At 58.8% G+C, this 17,870-nt stretch overlaps 2 protein-coding genes across 2 annotated transcripts; both read right to left on the reverse strand.

Moving 5' to 3' along the window:
- Positions 1 to 4,567: 4,567 nt before the first annotated feature.
- On the reverse strand, positions 4,568 to 6,652 carry WDR55 (WD repeat domain 55). The gene is made up of 8 exons (XM_074838273.1): positions 6,613 to 6,652; positions 6,396 to 6,538; positions 6,166 to 6,266; positions 6,006 to 6,093; positions 5,676 to 5,855; positions 5,494 to 5,593; positions 5,223 to 5,392; positions 4,568 to 5,087 (listed from the first exon to the last, which is right to left on the reverse strand). The coding sequence occupies exons 1-8, from the start codon at positions 6,628 to 6,630 to the stop codon at positions 4,772 to 4,774; spliced, it is 1,116 nt and encodes a 371-aa protein (XP_074694374.1). The 5' UTR covers positions 6,631 to 6,652; the 3' UTR covers positions 4,568 to 4,771.
- A 918-nt stretch (positions 6,653 to 7,570) lies between these two features.
- On the reverse strand, positions 7,571 to 17,839 carry IK (IK cytokine). The gene is made up of 20 exons (XM_074838346.1): positions 17,743 to 17,839; positions 16,898 to 16,964; positions 16,599 to 16,691; positions 15,456 to 15,515; positions 14,725 to 14,892; positions 14,526 to 14,640; positions 13,609 to 13,679; positions 13,453 to 13,499; positions 13,033 to 13,196; positions 12,805 to 12,913; positions 12,315 to 12,354; positions 11,697 to 11,922; positions 11,317 to 11,335; positions 10,763 to 10,843; positions 10,397 to 10,475; positions 9,786 to 9,843; positions 9,269 to 9,357; positions 8,845 to 8,953; positions 8,159 to 8,193; positions 7,571 to 7,839 (listed from the first exon to the last, which is right to left on the reverse strand). The coding sequence occupies exons 1-20, from the start codon at positions 17,756 to 17,758 to the stop codon at positions 7,812 to 7,814; spliced, it is 1,674 nt and encodes a 557-aa protein (XP_074694447.1). The 5' UTR covers positions 17,759 to 17,839; the 3' UTR covers positions 7,571 to 7,811.
- Between the last annotated feature and the right edge of the window lie 31 nt (positions 17,840 to 17,870).

Consider the following 17,870-nt stretch of genomic DNA (forward strand, 5'->3'; position numbering starts at 1 on the left):
AGTGCCTTTGGGTGCCACCTCTGGGACATCGTAGCACCTTGAAGCTCTTCTCTGGGGCCTCCGAGTGCCTTTCAGTGTGCCCAGTGGTCCAGAAGTGGTTTCTAATGAGCACCGTGGTCTTTCAGGTGCATTTCAGGGTATAGGTGGGTGCCTTGCTGTTAGCCCCCAGTGGCATCCAAGGGCATTTCTGTGCTCACTGTGATCCCGAGTGCCTTGTGGTGCACTTAAGGGGACTCCATGTGCCTTTCTGTGCTGCCCAGGTGCCTTGCAGTGCAGCACCAGAGGACTCCGAAGTGCCTTCAGGTGTCCTCCGGCGGCCGTTCTGTGCCCTGATGAACCAGTGCCTTTTGGAGTGCCCCAGAGGCCTCCCAGAGCTTTGGGATGTGGCCCATGGGCCTCCAAGTCCATTTGGTGCACCTCGAGTGGCCCTGCACACCTATCTGCTTCTGCTCTACCTTCTGACACGCATCTGGACCAACCAAGTCCCTTTGGCAGCACCCGAGTACCATCCTTATTCCTTTTGGAGAGCCTCAAGGGGGGATCCTCCAGGAGCCTTTTGGTGCAGCCTCAGGTGCCACCAGTGTCTTTTTGTGCTCCCCAGAGATCTGTGTGTCCCTTCTGATGTACACCAGGACCCTCAGCATCTCTGTGTGTGCACCTGCCTTCCAGTGAACTTTGTTGTCTCAGAGTGTTCCTTGTTGAAGCCCCTGCAGTGCAATGTGCCTTTTCTTGTGACACCCTCCTCTGGGACCTCCAGGGCCATTCTGTGCCCCCCAGAGGTCTACCAGTACCATTTGGGGCATCCCAAAGGCCTTGGGGGCTGTGCTGGACCTGGGAATGTGTCTCAGCCTTGGTGTGGCTCAGGATCTCATGGGAGTCTGATGGCCCAGGAGCAGGGCTGGAAGAAGGGTCACCCCCGCTCCCAAAGCAGCCAAGTCTTTTTATTAGGACAGCCTGGAGTGAGAGACACAAGCCCGGCCTCCGTGAGCTCCCTGGAGAGAGGGCATCCCCCTCCCTGAGAAGCCCAGCCATCTGCATCCACAGTCAGCAGCACCCACCACATACGGATAGACCACATCTTCACAGATATCTCAAGATGTATCTACAGAAACATCATCTCTTCATCTTCTTCGTGGGAGGAAGCTGCATGTCCAGCTGGGCTATGGTGCTGGTGTTAGTGAAGGGGCAGTACTACCTGATTCTCTTCCTGATGGTCCCCACCTGGAGCACAAGCCACCACAAGTCTAGGGGCACCAGCATGGCCCAGTAGATTCACTTACAGTCCAGCTCTAGAAAAAGACCGAAGGGAAGCTGCTGGGGGTGGGAACTGGGGCTGAGAGCAGCCCTGGACTGCAGGGGCCAAGGGGCTCTGCCAGTGGGAAAGCCTGATGGCCACCTGGGTGGAGGTAGTTGTGGAGATAAGAGACCACGGGGCAGATCAGAGCAAAGGGTGAGGAACAAGCAGCCCCACAGGGGAGGGGACTGGGCAGAGCTGACGTCTGAAAGGACTAGCTCCGAGGGTATTGAATCCTTCCTGCTACTATGGCCACAGCTGGAGCATCTTACCTTGAAGATGTTGAAGTGTGGATGTACCAGTGCAGAAAACGATGGTGTGGGTGTTGCCATGGGTTTTGTAGGGGTCTGAGGCAATGCAGACCAGGCTGAGCAAGGGCTCAGGAGGAGAGCATCCAGCACATCTTCAGCGCCATCACCAAATCCAACCTCTACTTCCCGGGGCTGCAGGGATGGGCAATGGAGACCAGGCAAGAGGGAAACTGGCAGAGTCACAGCAGGGTTCTGCTCCCAGGGACACAACTGCCAGGCCCGGGGTGGCGCCAGGGACCTGCTCTGAGCTTCAGTGCTGGGGAGCACCAGTGGCCTGTGGTCCTTGGCACCCCAGGTGTGCACTGGCCCTGCCCCTCAGCTGAGCCGATGGAGTGGGACATGGTCTGCACCGTCTGCGCATTCTTCATCCTGAGGCCATCCTGAGGCAGCCTCATCCATCCCGTACTCACTGACGGAGATGCTGGATGACTCCCTGGGCTAAGAGGGAGAGTTGAGCTGCACTGGGGCCCAGTGTGTAAGTCCTCCCCCTGCTCTGAGGTGGAGCTGCAGAGATCAGGCTTCTCATCACATATGTGACTGAAGAACGACTGCAGACAGGGGAATGGCCCAGCCCAACTGTTCCTCCCCAACCCTGCCCAGCCAGTACCTGGTGTTTCCCCATGTCCATTCGGAAGGTAAAGCCCAACAGCATGACCTGGGCCATGATGGTGTTGAAGAAACAGGCACCGACGCAGGCACTGAAGCAGTGGCACCAACACTCGTTGAGCTCAAGGACCTGGCAGGAGGTGTGGCAGCAGGTTGGGCCAGGAGCTGAGCTGCCAGTGATGAGCCAACCTCCAGCGGGTTGAGAGCCTCGGAGACAGAGCAGGTTGAGGACATCTTTATGGAAATGGCTGGCCCACAAACCTGCTCTGGCACCGTGTCCAGACAGTGCCAGCTGGGGACACCACAGGTTCCCTTAGACACTGCAAACCTCCTCCACTCCCAGCATCCAGAGGCATGTAAGAAGCTGGAACAACCCCAGGGGCCACCAGGGATGTCAGGGGACAAGCCAGTTGCCAGGTAGATCTGTCCCACCAGGCTAGATGGTGTCCCAGCCTGGCTACTGGTGTGGACATTCCCTGTGCTTCCTAGGGGACACCCACGGGGACTGAGGGTGCAGGATGTACCCACGCTGCTCTTGAGAAAGAAGTTGGTGGTACGCTGGTCCATGCTGATGGCATGGGCTGCTTCTTCCACGTTGGCCTTGGTTACTTCATCCAGGACGCTGATGGAGTTGGTGCTCCTGCTCCTCTGAGCCCAGATGTGCTGGCAGCCCAGGCGAGGGCACTGGGTGGGACCTCAACTGCATCTCGTGTGCCAGCTGGGGGATGGGAGCACATACCAGCTTGGGGAGCCCAGAGGGCCACGTGTTGGGTTTTGGGCACCTGGTGCATGTAGGCGATGCTGAGGGCTTCAGTGGGCTTTTGCCCCTCAGGTGTCTCATTGCCACCAAGGAGGACACAGAAGTGTTCAGGTGGCCATGCCTTTGGCCAGGACCTCGACAGGATGTGGGGGCATGAGATGGCGTGGGAACGCTGCAGCCCCACGCTCCCCTTTCACGTGGTCTGTGCTGCCTGTTGGCCACTAGTGAGATACGTGGGTCACCCTCTGCCACCCCCTAACCCGTGGTCTCCCAGGGTCCCTGCCTTGCAGCAGGACAGGTTGGGCTCGGTGTTGGCATTCAAGAGCCGCTGGATGCTCTTCTCCACGTGGGTCAACCACCTAGCCCTCGCTGGGTTGGAAAGATCAGTGCCACCCAGGGCTGGGCTGCGGGGGATGGCGAGAGGGCAGAGTCTGGCCCCTGGGCAGGAGAGCTGGGTGCTGGTGGTGACCCCCTGGCTGCGCCCAGAGCCTCACTTACCTGGCGATGCCCAACCGCTGGGCACATCTGGCTCCCCAGCCCAGAGCAGTGCTCACGGGGGGGCATGCCATGGCTGAGGGACTGTGGGGTAAGGGCTGTGTCTGGCCAGGGCCACTCCGTGGGTGTAGATGTCACCCAGCCTGGAGGCTCGCCCACGGCAGGGGAAGGTGGTGCCGGTCCCCTGCCCTGGTCCATGCTGCCTGCAGCCTCCCCCAGGCCACCAGCCTCCCTGCCCAGCAGGGACCAGCAAAGAGGCCCACGGCCAAGTCAGGCATCCCAGGCAACTCGGAGCAGTGTGGAAAAACCCCGGCTCCCTCCTAACGCCACCTACAAGTCACACCACCCGAGCACAGGGTGCTCTCCCCACCACACCCCCCCCCCGTCCCCAGTGCCTTCAGGCAGGTCCCAGATGTGCCCAGGGGTGCCAGGGAAGTTGGGGTGAGCCAAACCATCATCACGAAGCGCTAGGAACTGAAAGGCACTGCGTTTATTTGTAGTAGAGCTGATGTCTAAATTAATTAACAAAGGCTGATTGACACACCTGCTTGGACAGGGGTGCAGGCACAGCAGGGGCCAGGCCCTGAGGAAGGGGATGAACCCGTTGGCCCAGGCCAGGTACCCCAGGACCCCATGTCAACCCCCGTCCTGAGCAATGTCCTGCCTCGCCCCCACCGCCCCCATCCCAGGACCCCCAAATACACCAGCAACCCCCCCTCATCACATTCCACCTCCCCACCCCCAGGGACCCTCAGTCATACCCCCCCCCAATCCCCTGCACCAGCAACCCCCAGCCATGTCCCCCCACCCCCAAACCCCCACATACCCTCAGTCACGCCCCCCCCCGCCCAGTCCCTCCCACAGGACCCTCAGCCGAGCCCTCCCCACACACCGGGACCCCCCTCTCCAGGCCCCTCCCAGCCCAGAGACCACCCCCCTCCCCCAGGACCCTCAGCCACACCATCCCCAACCTCCCCCCACCCCCGAGGCCACCCCCAGGCTCCTCCCTCCCGGGTCTCCGATGCCCCATAAGCGCTGCCCACCCCCTGCGAGGGACCCACCGCGGGGCCGCCCCCTCCCACACCACCCCCCTCTGTCCCTTTAAGAACACGCCTGCCTCCCAGCCTGAGTGGCAGCACTGGGAGCCAATCACAACGCCGGCTCGCCCTTTGCCCACAGCGGCGGTAGCGCCCGCCCTGGGGGCGTGGCCGAGCAGAGACACACACCCCGGGGGGGCGTGGCCCCGCCCCGCGCTGGGCCCGGCGCGCTCCCCTGCCCAGGCGGGCCCTGCCCGGCCGCGTCCCCTCAGTCGCTGCCGTCGCTGTCGCTCCCCGCCGCCGCCTCCGCCTCGGCCTCGTCCCGCAGATCGGCGAAGAAATCTTCCCCGCTGGCCGCCGCCTTGCTGCTGAGCGCCCGCAGCGGCCCGCCCTTCTTCTTCTTCTTCCGGTAGTCGTCCACCACCAGCCCCGCCAGGGCCGACACGTCCCAGAACTTCACCTTCTGGTCGTGGGCGCAGCTGGCCAGCAGCTGCCCGCCGGGGGCCACCGCCAGCTGCTCGATGGGCTCCCCCAGGTGCTGCCCCACGCAGCCCAGCACGCGGTTGGGCAGGATGTTCACCGCCCTGGGGACGGGGCGGGGGCCCGGTGAGGACTGGCCAGGGGGGCAGCGCCCGCGGCCACCACCAGCCCAGGCTGGGCCCCTCCCTGCCCTTGCTCCCTTGTTCCGCACCCTGCCCACGCCACCCCATGCCCCTGACCTGATGACTCCGTCCAGGGACCCCACGCAGACGATGCTGTCTGTGACGGGGACCATGCAGTCAACGGACTCAGCCCTCAGAGCAAAGCGGTCGCTGGCAGCCCCGAAGCCATCCCAGTTGAAGAGGTAGATGGTGCCTTCGCTGGAGCCACAGGCCACTTTCTTCCCCCTCTAGGCAAGATGGAGGACAGCAAGGCAGCGGCAGAGCACGAAATGCGGGGTGTGGAGAGGGATCCACGGGATCCTGCTGCACGGCAGGGCCCAGTACCAACCTTTAGCAGCGCGACAGACGTCAGGTCCCCGTTCTGCGGCTCTGAGAGCAGCTCAAAGCGCCGTCTCTTCACGTTGAAGACGCCCAGGGTGCCATCACCGCTGCAGGAGATGGAAGGGGCACGACGTGAGCACGGGATATGGTCAGGGGAGCCTGACCCCGGCGCCATGGAGCCCTGGGTACCTGGCAGTCAGCAGGATCTTCCCGTTGCCATCCACAGCCATCGCGCTGATGTACTCCTCCTGCTGACGAGCCTCCAAGATGGCATCCCCCTTGCGCAGGTCCCACACCTTCAGCGCCCCGTCGTCATCACCCGTGGCAAAGATGTGGTTATCGATGGGCAGCACGCAGTTGAGGGCTGAGCTGCAGAGACCCCAACCCCACGCCAGCACAGTCACAGCTCACGCTGCGGGCGAGCGTCTCCCTGAGCATCAAGGATGCTCCAGCCTGTGTGGCCCTAGCAGGGGAGGGAAGGGGACGCTGCCCCGGCAGCCGCTGCCTGCACAGACTTACCCGTGGGCCTTGGGGAAGCGTGTTTCCAGTCGTCCCTCCTCCACCGTCAAAACATGGATGGACTTGTCCTTGGACACGGTGAAAAGCTCTGGAGAGCCGCGTCAGTGTCTCCAGCCCTGGCTGTCCCCCGCTGCACCCCGTTGCCACCCCCCACACTCACTCTGCCCATCCTGGGAGAAGGCCACGTCCCGGCACGACTTGAGGTGATGCCCCGAAGACCAGAGCTGCCGGTTCTCCCCCTCGGTGCAGGAGTACGAGTACCTGCCAGCACCGGGTCAGGCTCACCGGGGCCCGTGGTAGGACGGGGAGCCCCGGCGGCCGGTGTGCAGCGGTTCCTACACCCGGACCCCCCACCCACGGCGCGGCCGAGCCCCCCACGGCCCCACTCACAGGTAGACGTCGCCATCCACATCTCCCGCCGCCAGCAAGGGCCGGGCCGGGTGCAGGGCGATGGCGTTGGCCGTCGCCTCGAAGCAGATGTCCTCGGGGGTTTCCCGCAGCCGCGGCTCCCTCCCCGCTGCCTCCGAGCACTCCTGGGGGAGAGCGGGGCCGTGGGGCCGGGGCCGGCGGGGCCGGAGCCGCGCTGCCCCCCCCCACGCGTGCTCACCTCCGCCGGCACCGCCATGGCGGCCGGGCGCGGGCCCTGGGCTCGTTTGCATAACACCGCCCCCTCGTTTGCATAGCACCGCCCTTTAGTTTGCATGGCCCCGCCCCGTCGCACCAGCTCGTTGCGTCCCCCCCCCCGCGCGGGGTCGATCCCGCGTGTCCGTTGCCCCCGTTTTGCCGGGACTCGCCGCGGCTGCCTCATTTTTTTCCTGCTTTTCAGCTGTTCAGCAGCGGGACCCCCCCCAAGGGCCCCCCAGGTTGCACCCCGGGGAACAGCACCCTCTGTCCCAGGGGAGGGGCCAGCCAGGGACCCGGCAAGGCACCCAGGGGCTGTCCTTGTCCTGGCCCCATCGCACCCACCCCGCTGCTGGTCACGGGCGATTGCCGCTCCCGTGCCCGCACAGCCCCGCTGGTGCCAGGGGAAGTGGTGTAAATCCTCTGCTTCAGGCCCTTCCTTTCGCTGTACCCCACGCAAGGGCCCCATTTCTTCCCCACGCGCTGAGGCAGAGGTGGCTCAGCTGGGATTATTTCCCCCCCAAAATTGCTAATTTTATGATGGGTTTAATAGGGGCTGCCTGCACCTACAATAAACCACAGGGAGGGTGCAGAGAGGGGGGGATGAGTCTCAAGCCAAGGAACCAGCGCCAGGACAAGAGGGAAGGGCCTCAAGCTGCGCCAGGGCAGGGTCAGACTGGCTCTTAGGAAGGATTTCTTTGCAGAAGGGGTTGTTGGGCGTTGGAATGGGCTGCCCAGGGCAGGGGGGGAATCCCCATCCCTGGAGGGGTTGAAGAGTCGGGTTGACCCAGGACTGAGGGATCTGGTGGAGTTGGGAACGGTCAGGGGGAGGTTCATGGTGGGACTTGATCATCTTCAAGGTCCCTTCCAGCCCAGATGATTTGCATTGATTTCTGAGCCCAGCCCAGGCACCTTCTCTTTGCCCACACAGACAGACATCCACGCAAATTGAATACAGTTTTATTACAGCTACAACATTTACACATCACAGGCTATACAGCAATCACTGGAGGGGAGAACCTCAGCACAGCCCCACAGCACAAGGCTGGGGGGGGGGAATGACACATGCTGCCCGGAGCAGAAAGTGGACGGCGCGGGGGCAAGGAGAGCACACCAGCAAGCTCCAGCAAGGCAGCATCCAGCGCGCCGGCGTTCCAGGAGCTGGAGGAGAAGATACTGGAGGCATCAGTACTTGGGACGTTTCACCTCAACCCTGGAAGAGACAGAGGGGCATGACAGTGTTGAGCGTGCAGAGCTCCGTCACTCCCCCATGCAAAGCTCAGCACCAAAGTCTAGTTTCACCCCGCAGAGGAGTGGGGGGGCCCAACAGCTGCATAGGGCAGAACTGTCTGGTCAAGGAAGAGCCTCAGCACAGTCCTGGGGTCTGCTTAGCACCCGCCCATGGCCCAGGGGAGAGGTGCCCCACGGGCTCTGCTGAGCTGAGCAGGGCAGGAGCACCCTGAAGAGACCAAATGTTCTCTGCTCTCCTTCCAGCCCCACCACCGAGAGCTGGCAGAGACAACTGTACTAACCCATCAGCCTCCAACTTCTTCCTCTTCTCGATGATCTGCAGAAAAAAACCACAAAATCCCATTACCCTCAGGGTAGCTGGCTGCCCACAACTACTGCAGAGGGGTTGCAGGGTGCAAAATACACCCAGGGAGAGCTGTAGCCAGCCCAGAGCAAGCTGAGGTGACATAAAGTTGTCCCCCAGCTGCCTGAAGTCTGGAGAAGCTTGGCCTGCTCCCCTTTGCTTCATTCTGGCCAAAGACCATTTGTTCTCACTTGCCCCTGGCCCATCCCATACCACTGGGGTGCTCATGGCCAGCTCCCCCTGCCAGGTCAACCCCCAGCTCTGCAGGGAGCTGCCAGAGATGCCTTGTCCCCTCCAAGCCCCTTGGGATGGCTCCAAGCTGCCAGTTTTGGACACATTCATCTGCTGCAGAGCCCAGAGCAAAAAGCCCCCACTTGGGACTGCTCCAAATGCAACTCCAGATGCCTTTGAGGTTCTGAAGCCCCAAATATCTGGCTGATGCTAGAAGCAAATACAGCTTCTAGAGAGCCAGCTCTCTGCACACGCACAGCCTGGCTGCCAGGACAGGGGCTGGACCAAAGAGCCACGACTAGGACAGTGAGGGCAGGACTAGGTGGGAGCTCTACTGAGCTACACTGGCAGCTCACAGCCGAAACAGATGATACCCCAGCACTGGGCACTCACCGCACTGATCTTCTTCCACTGCCGGTCCAGCTCTGCTTTGTCATTCGTCTCCTTGAAGCGACGGGTTTTGCGTCCCTCAGACATCTTGATCCCATACTGGAAGGCTGCCCTGGGGAAGGAGCAAGGCAGAGCTCAGCGCTCGCAGGGGATCCACAGTGTGCTGCATGAATGGACACGTCTGCCCCAGCCATGAGGCTGCACTCCAGAGCTGGCTTGGGCCACCAAAGCAGCGGCTGGGCAAGAGTCCTCAAGAGTGATACTAAGAGCAAAGACAAGTCACCAAGCCCAGGATCCACAGCCACTCCCTCGGGTCCTCACCAGGCAACACCCTTCTTGCTTTAAGCCCCTCCAGGACCCAGGTTTGGCCAGCGTGGCCACCCCCACCCAGAATCCTTGCTCAGCCCTTCAGAAGGGCTGCACTCACTTGGGCAGAGCCTCTTTGTTGTTCATGTATTCGCTGTACTCCTCCTGGGTGTCGAAGTCCCAGCGGCCCAGAGGTCCTTTCTTATTACCCTGCAGCAAAAGAAGGACTCAGTTGACACTGGCCAGGGCTTCTCAGGCAGCCCTGCGTGCCCTGGCAATCTCCCACTGGCCCCAGGTAAATGGGCTCGTGCGTCCAGTCTGCCCTTGGCTCTGAGATCCATGCCCTGAGAAGCCCCAGACAGGAGATTCTGTAGAAGAGGGAGGTAAGACAAGCTAGCACACCTCCCCAGCACCTCTTGGTCAAGTGCCAGCAAGTCACATGTTTGCTCCCTGGGACAATAGATCATGCCCAGACCCAGGCACACAGCAGATCTGCAAACCCCAAAACATGCTCAACACCCAGCTCCAGGGCATTCAACCCCTCTGCACAAGCCTGCTTCTCTCCAGTGGGATCCTCTCAGCCTGCACTGACTGATGATTAGTTTGCTGGCTGGTCCTAAAAGCTGGTGATGACATACCTGATCCATTTTGCTGTAGTCCACCTCTTCATCACTGTCCACAGCCATATCATCCATTCTGTAAAGAAAAGCAAGGAAAGAGTTCAGAGTGAGTCCATGGGACATGGATCAGGACCTCGGAGCCGGGCTGGTGGAAGCCACCTCATGGCCACAGACCAAACACCCTCAGCTCCTGGACCAGAGAGAAGCTCCTCCAAGTGCCAGCCCTGCAGGTGAGCTGTACAAGGGCACCCAAGATTGCAAATGCTCCTAAGATGACTCTGCAGGCCAAAAGATGTTCCTCCTCTACTGAGGGACTGCTTTGAGGTCAGAGCTCAACAAGCTGGTACCAGGGAACCCAGCAGACTCCCAGCCACCTCAGCCTCTCCCTGGCACTGAGGGGCAGTGGACACCAGGCACCCATTTATAGCAGAGACCAGCTAAGAAAAGCCCAGGTCTGCCAGAACCAAGGACTCGGGGAGCATTTTCACAGTAGGTTGCAACCCCAGACAAAGCCAGGCCCACTCCTCCCAACAAGTCGTGGGGATGATGTTCCAAGATCTTGCTGCCAGAGAACAGCAGCCCCATGGCATACCCTGCCCCCAACCCACAGGTTCTTGCTGCTTCCTTACGTAGCAGGGTAGCACTCGGCATAGCTGTTTGACATGCCGAAGAAGTCCCCCAGCTGCTTCTTGTCTTCTGGCTTCTTCAATGTGACAACAGTCAAGGAAAGCACCACCAGGCAGCCTTACAGCTAAGGGCTGAGCACGGCCAGCCCAAGAGCCACCTCCTGCCCTAACACAACCAGATCGGAGGCTGCAGAGCTTGTATCTGGCATACAACCAGCAAGGTTTGGGTGGCATTTCTCTGCTACAGGAGGAAGAGCCCTCCCAAGTGCAAGTGAGGAAGAACAGCCACGCAGCCATGCTCAGGCAAGGCCTGCCTGCAAGGGAAGTCCGGCCCTGCAGTCAGCCAGGCTGGCACAGACAGTAAAGGATATGACTCTGTTCCTTCCCAGCCAGTGGCTCCAGCAAACTTCTCGTTGATGGACTTGATGAGCTCCTTGGCTGAGCCGGGTCCTGGAGTAGAGAGCGCAGCAGGCTGAGTTTTGGGGGGAACAGCTCATCGCAACACCCATGGGGCTGGGCAGAGCCCCCTTCTGCATAATCAACTCATGGGGATGGGGTAAGAGGCAGAAGGACAGGCTGCCTATGAGGTAGAAGAGGAGGAGCCAGGAAAACACCAAGGAGCAGCAAAACAGTTCAAGCACAGTCAGGGGTGGGCTTATCCCAGGAGACCCTGAATCCTCCTCAGCTTACAGCCAGCATACAGTTGTCTGAGCTTGTCTGCTTCCAGGGAAGGATCTGCACACACACTCAACACAGGCTGGCATGCAGCAGCCTGTAGACACAAGACTCTTCACCCAAAACCATCACAGCAAGCAATTCCCTCCATCTTAGCACCCTCCAGGAGAACAGGGAGCTCACACAGGCCAGCAAGCCAAGCAGTTCTGAAATCTGCCTCACTCAAACGTCCACACCACTTGACTCACCTTTGTCAATGTCTGTGGGCTGCAAAGAAGAGGGAGAGACACCATGTCACCCGGGAGGGCTGAAAGCAGGCAAGTGACAGTGCTGCCATGACTTGCAGCTCATTTTAAGACTCTCTGTGGCAAACACATAGAGCTGAGCCATAAAAGCTACTGGATTGTGCTAGTCCTGCCTTACTTGTGGAAGGAGAGGAAAAGCACACAGCCACCCAGCAGCCCCTCGCTGGAGAGACAGCGTTCAGCAAGAACTGAACACTGGCACATGTGGGAGCATGACCAGAGACACCCAAAGCCACCAGGGTGACCCCACCAACCCCACAGCTGCACTCCCCGAAGGGCAGAGATCAGGTGGGACAGTCCAGACTTCACGGGCAGAGGCTCACCTCATCATCAGCCTTGGGCTTCTCAAAGTAGCTGTGCCTCTTCTTTTCCTCCTCCCGCTCCCGGTCACGCTCTCGGTCCCTCTCACGCTCCCGGTCTCTGTCACGTTCTCGGTCCCTGTCACGCTCCCGGTCCCTGTCACGCTCTCTCTCACGGTACCTCTCCCGCTCCTTCTCCCGTGGCATCTTGGCAGTGGAGGGCACGTAATCTCCAATGTCTTCAAAGATGCTAGAAGTGGAAAAGAGCCTGCAGTTATGGGTGCTGCAAGAGAAGAGGCCACAACCACCTCCCTTTGAACTGGAGCCTGATAAAGGCACATGCAGCACCAGCACCGAGAGCTAAGGATGCCCACTAGAACCTGCTTCTACATCTGTCAAGGTATCACTGCATTTCTGCTCTCTTCTGCTGCCTGGACCTGCTTCTTGTGGCCCACGACAACAGAGAGCCCTTGCCTGCCTCAAGCCTGAAATCAAAACCAGAGCTTGCCTCCAGCCTTGTCCTACAAACCACAGGTCCGAAGAGGCAGCTCGCTCCAGAGCACTAAACCCAGCCCCCTCCAAATGTGGTGGGCCAACAAGACCTTCCTGAAGGCAGAGAGCTGTGAACGGGGAGGCACTTACTTCATATCAGCTTCAGGGGGCTTCTTCTCATCCAGCTTCCCTGCAAGGACACAACAGCAGTGAGAGGCACATCGTTCACCCCGCCATCTGCGCTCTTTCCCTGTCCCCAATCATGTTTCCAAGCCCCAGGAGTGGTAGGCCTGGAGGATGTCCTGACTTCCTCTTTGGTTACCACATCATAACTAGTCCCCTCAGGAAGCCATTTTGTTCTCCCCCCCTCAACATGGGACACTTCCCCAAGGAACTGGGCCTTAACCAGGAAGAGCAGAGCAGCACGAGGCATGCTGGCAGCTAAAATTTCTCAGCAGCCTGTGGTCCTGCCACAGAACAGCCTGCTTTCAGGACGCAGTGCTCAGGGAGCTACAGGAAATCGCTGGCCTCTTAAGTCCACTGCCTCCTGGCACAGGGAAATGCAGCAAACCAAAACACATCTCATTCTCTCAGGATATGCTTCAAGCATTAAGCTGTAATAATTCCCCCAATCTCCTACCTTTGTCTTTCTTCTTGAGCTTCTTGTTGCGGGTCCCTTGCCTGAGATAGGAGAGGATCTGCGTCAGTTTGCTGATGACAATGTCATTGGTGGTCAGCGTGGTCTGTGCCTGAAAGAGAAATCCCCGAGGAAGCATCAGACTCCCCTGACTGCAAACCCCTCCTGGCAAGACCCGCTCTGGCCAGTTCAGAGCAGTGCAGTCAAGCGAGCTGGACGCCAGCTGCACACCTCCATGGTGGGGCAGTCAGCCTTGCTCCGGATCAGTGTGGTTGGGATATCAGTGTCGGCATACTCATCGTCCAGATCTACCACGTAGGCCATCCTCCCCGGCAGGAACAGCTCATTCCGCTCGTAGGCCTTGTTCTTGAACAGAATGCGGTAGATGTTGCGACCTGGAGGGGAAGGAAACACATGGGAGAGCTGCTCCTACGAGAGCAACGGACGAGCCCATAATGGAGCACATTTATTTTATCAGGAACATCAGAATCACCTATCAAGAGACACACTTCCTCCAGCCCTCAAATTCAGGATGCCTACACCTCAGACTAAACAACTAAAGGTTTTCATTTCTCCATTCATCCTCCAGGATTTCTCCCACATTCACAGGACAACACAAGGTGGGGAACAGCCACATCCACAGTGTCTTACCCAGTCGGGTCTTAAATTCAATTTTGTTCTCAGGATCCTCGTCTTTCCTGAACAGAAACAGAAAAACATAAGTATTATGCTAAGCACATGCCTTCTCTGCATCCCCCTTTGTGTGAGGCACCTGCACTCAGGAGTGCAAAATCCTCAATCACTCACTTAGTTTCTTTCTGGGGCTTCTCCATCATTTCCTCCTCTTCCTTCTCCTTGCTGGCAATCTCAGCCCGTACCTGGCCACAGAACAAATCTATTCATTAGAGACCAATCCATGCTACTGCTGCCCATCAGAACCATTAAACCCACTTCCATCAGCTCCTCAACCCTTCATAAATCTTTCCACAGCATCACAGAATCATCTCAGTTGGAAAAGCCTTTGAAGCTCCTCCAGTCCAACCATGAACCTCACACCGACTGTTCTCAACTTCACCAGATCCCTCAGCGCTGGGTCAGCCTGACTCTTCAACCCCTCCAGGGATGGGGACTCCCCCCCTGCCCTGGGCAGCCCATTCCAACGCCCAACAACCCCTTCTGCAAAGAAATCCTTCCTAAGAGCCAGTCTGACCCTGCCCTGGCGCAGCTTGAGGCCATTCCCTCTTGTCCTGGTGCTTGTTCCTTGGTTCAAGAGACTCATCCCCCCTCTCTGCACCCTCCTTTCAGGGAGTTGTAGAGGGCCATGAGGTCTCCCCTCAGCCTCCTCTTCTCCAGACTAAACCCCCCCAGTTCCCTCAGCCGCTCCCCATCACACCTGTGCTCCAGACCCTGCACCAGCTCCGTTGCCCTTCTCTGGACACGCTCGAGTCATTCAATGGCCTTTTTGGAGTGAGGGGCCCAAAACTGAACCCACTCATTGAGGTGTGGCCTCACCAGGGATAAGATCCCTTCCCTGTCCCTGCAGGTGACACCATTGCTGATGCAAGCCAGGATACCACTGGCCTTGGCCACCTGGGCACACTGCTGGCTCATGTTCAGCCGGAAAAAGAAATCCACTCTGACAAGACTGAAGCACCCGAAAGTGGCAACCACTGCCTGTGGGAGCAGACAGGGTAGACAAGCAGCACGGTGACATCAGTGCTCACCTTCTGCAAAAGCGCAAAGTCCAAACCCTTCACCAAGTGAGTGTGCTCCATGTCACCACCCAAGAACTTGGACTCCTGGATCAACTGTCTCCTCTTCTCCGCAGCGGATTTATCCCTGTTGCAACAAAAATGGAACCAGTTACAAGACAGCCCCTCTGGAGCAGACTAACAAGACAAGGCCGTGCGCAAGCTCACGTACGCCTCTGCTGTTGGCCCCACAGCCCTGTAGTTAGCAGTTGTGCTGATCAGCTCTGTTTCCTCGTAGTCCTTGTTGACACCATCTCTCCTCTCCTTGGCTCGATCCCTGTACTTCTCAGCCAGCTCCCTCTCGCGCTCTATCTCCTGCTGGCGCAGCTTTGCATAATAGCTGGGGTTGGAAAAACAGCTCAGTGTTAGTGACACGTTCACGCTTCTGATGCACTGGTCAGGGAACAGTCCCCAGGGGCCCATACACGCCTGTTCTGCTCCCAACCCCTTTCCCCAAAATGTACTGAAGCACCATGGGACACAACATGCCTGGAGGACACCAGACAATATGAAACCACTGAACTGAGGCTAACTAAATAGGAGCTCTGTCTTCCAAAGGGGAGAGGTCAAGTACAGTCCTGCTGCACAGATGTGCCCCAACAGAACAGTCACCGGTGCAGATGTCCCACCACTGCCCTGCTCTGCCAGACACCTGCAGAGCCTCTCCCACTTCTTCCGGAGGTGAAGCTTCACCCCTGTCCTGCTGGCACCCTCCCACATTTGTTCCCACAAGCAGCGACAGAAACTCAGTCCGAGCTCTTCTCACTCTGCTTGGCTCCAAAGCCCTGAGATAATCCAGGCTACTCAGGGTCCTCTTTGCTAGCCCAAGAGCTCAGAAGCTGCTTCCACGGGAGGGATGTGATGTATGAAGAGAAATTCTGATGCATCGCTTTCCCCATTTACCTTTTCTTCTTCCTCCTGCGAGCAGCTGGGTCTTCATCTTCGTTGTACTCCCGGGGCATCCTGGAAAAGGGTGAGAAACCACACGTACAGTTTGCAGAGCCATACAAACACAGGCAGCTAGACAGAACAGTCCCTCAGACACAGCAGGGCACGAGATGCTTAAAGATGGGAACAGTACAGTCCCATTTCTCCCTAATTCCACTCTGTCAGCAGGGAGAAGGGGGAAAGCACTGATTTTCACAGAACAAAAACTAAATCTGCCTCCTGCATAAAGCATCTTAACAGCTGTGCAAGACTCGCTCTGTTATTTACAGCAGTCCTAACCCACCTGTTTCTCCACTTAAGACACACACGTACAGCTTGCATGGAACCAAGCACAAAACAAGGCCAGGGTCTGCTCCTCGGGGCCTGTCTGCACACTGTCGTGATTTAACCCCAGCCAGCAGCTAAGCACCACACAGCTGCTCGCTCACTCCTCCCCCTTCCCAGTAGGACGGGGAGAGGAATAAAAAAAAAGTAAAACTCGTGGGTTGAAATAAGAAGTTTAATAACTAAAATAAAATACAGTCATAATCATATTAATTAAAACCATAATTGTAATAATAATTGTTCTAATTAAAAGTAATATAACAAAGAGAGAAACAAAACCCAAGAAAAGACAAGTGATGCACAGTGCAATTGCTCACAACCCAGTGACCGGTGCCTCAGCAGCAATCTGCCTCTCCCGGCCAACTCACCCCAGTTTATATATTGGGCATGATGCTCTATGGTATGGAATAGCCCTTTGGCCAGTTGGGCCCAGCTGTCCTGGTCATGCTCCTTCCCAGCTTCTTGTGCATCTGCTCGCCAGCAGAGCACGGGAAACTAAAAAACCCTTAACTCCAGATAAGTGCTACTTAGCAAGAACTAAAACATCAGTCTGTTATCAGCATTATTCTCACACTAAATCTGAAACACAGCACTGTACCAGCTACTACGAAGAAAATTAACTCTATCCCAGCCAAAACCAGGACACATATTCATTAGCAAAAGCCCCTTTAGATACTCCACTGCAGAGAGCCGGGGAGAGTCAGGCAGGAATGGAGCCTGAGGGAAAGCGGACATGCTTTGTCCCACAGTCCTGTGAAATAAAGTCCTACTCACTCATGGTGGCGAGATTTGGATGGTGGCGCAGATGTTGGCGCAGCCCGCGGGGTCATGAGAAGCTTTCTGAAGTCTTCATTGGTCAGCTTGGACCTGCAAGGAAGAGGAGAAACAGAAACCATCATCCCCCAATGAGCTCTGGCAGCCTGACGGCTTCCAAGGAGGCAGCGGGTTTGCCAGCATGTCCTGTGCGACAGAGTCGGACATGGGGTCCCTGTGGAACGGTCACTCGCAGCCTCTAGATGGCGGAACCGGCCTTGGGCCCCAGTCTGGTCCAGTCCTGCCCCAGTCATACTCACTGGTGGAAGGAGTGCGAGTCGTCCACATCGTGGCCATCAGGGGCCAGGGGGTTGGAGAACGGTTCATCTGGGGGACAGAAGGAAAGACAGTGCTCAGTCTTCTTGTGTGGCTCCAAGCCCCCTCCAACCCCCACAATCCTCCCAGCCCAGTCCCTGTTCAGGAATGGGGGAGGGAGCAGCATTCACCCTCCACCCCACTCCTCCACCAAGCCCAGGCCGCTGACATCCCAGGGTGAACGAAGGGGTCCTGCTGTCACTGCCCACCACGAGACCTTCCTTGCCCCCCAATCCAAGTGACTCTGCACCCTCCCGGTGGCTGTTCTAGTGCCTCCCCCAGAACGTGGCCTCTGTGCCTCCCCAGAGGTGTCCTGTCCCCACCACCTCCCGGGACTGCCCCTGCACCCCCTTCACCCCAAGAAATGCCCTATTGCCCCATCCCCTGAGCGTACCACAGTGTAAATCCCCCGTACAGAGGCTGACCCCCAAACACACCCCCGGTTTGTCCCCACGTCCCCCCGAGCATCTTCTCGCCCCCTAGGATGCCCTGGAGCCCCATCCCTGGAGATCCTCTCCCTCCTAAGGTTGTCACCAAACTCCTTCCCCCAGCTGGACCGTTCCTCTCACCAGGCTGGGGGTGTGCCTGTGCCCCCCGGGGGGGGTCCCCCCACTCCCCCATCGCTGCCCAGTGCCCCAAGCCCAGGGTAGGCCGACACCGCCCCCCCCCACCGGGCCGCCTCCCTCACTACCCCGAGTGCCGCGGTACTCCCCGCCCAAGGGCCGGCCGCACCGGCCGTCGGGGTGTCCCAGAGTCCCTCCAGTGTCCCGTGTCCCCCCGCCCCACTCACTGTCGCGCTCCGGCATCGCGCCCGGTTCCGCAGCCCCGCACCACAGACCCTCTCCGCCGCCGCTCTCCTTCCCAACACCCCTCGCGGCTCGGACTGCCGGCCGCCCCACCCCCCGACCCTATTGGCCA

The sequence above is a fragment of the Strix aluco genome, chromosome 13, assembly GCF_031877795.1.
Source record: "Strix aluco isolate bStrAlu1 chromosome 13, bStrAlu1.hap1, whole genome shotgun sequence".
Taxonomy (NCBI): domain Eukaryota; kingdom Metazoa; phylum Chordata; class Aves; order Strigiformes; family Strigidae; genus Strix; species Strix aluco.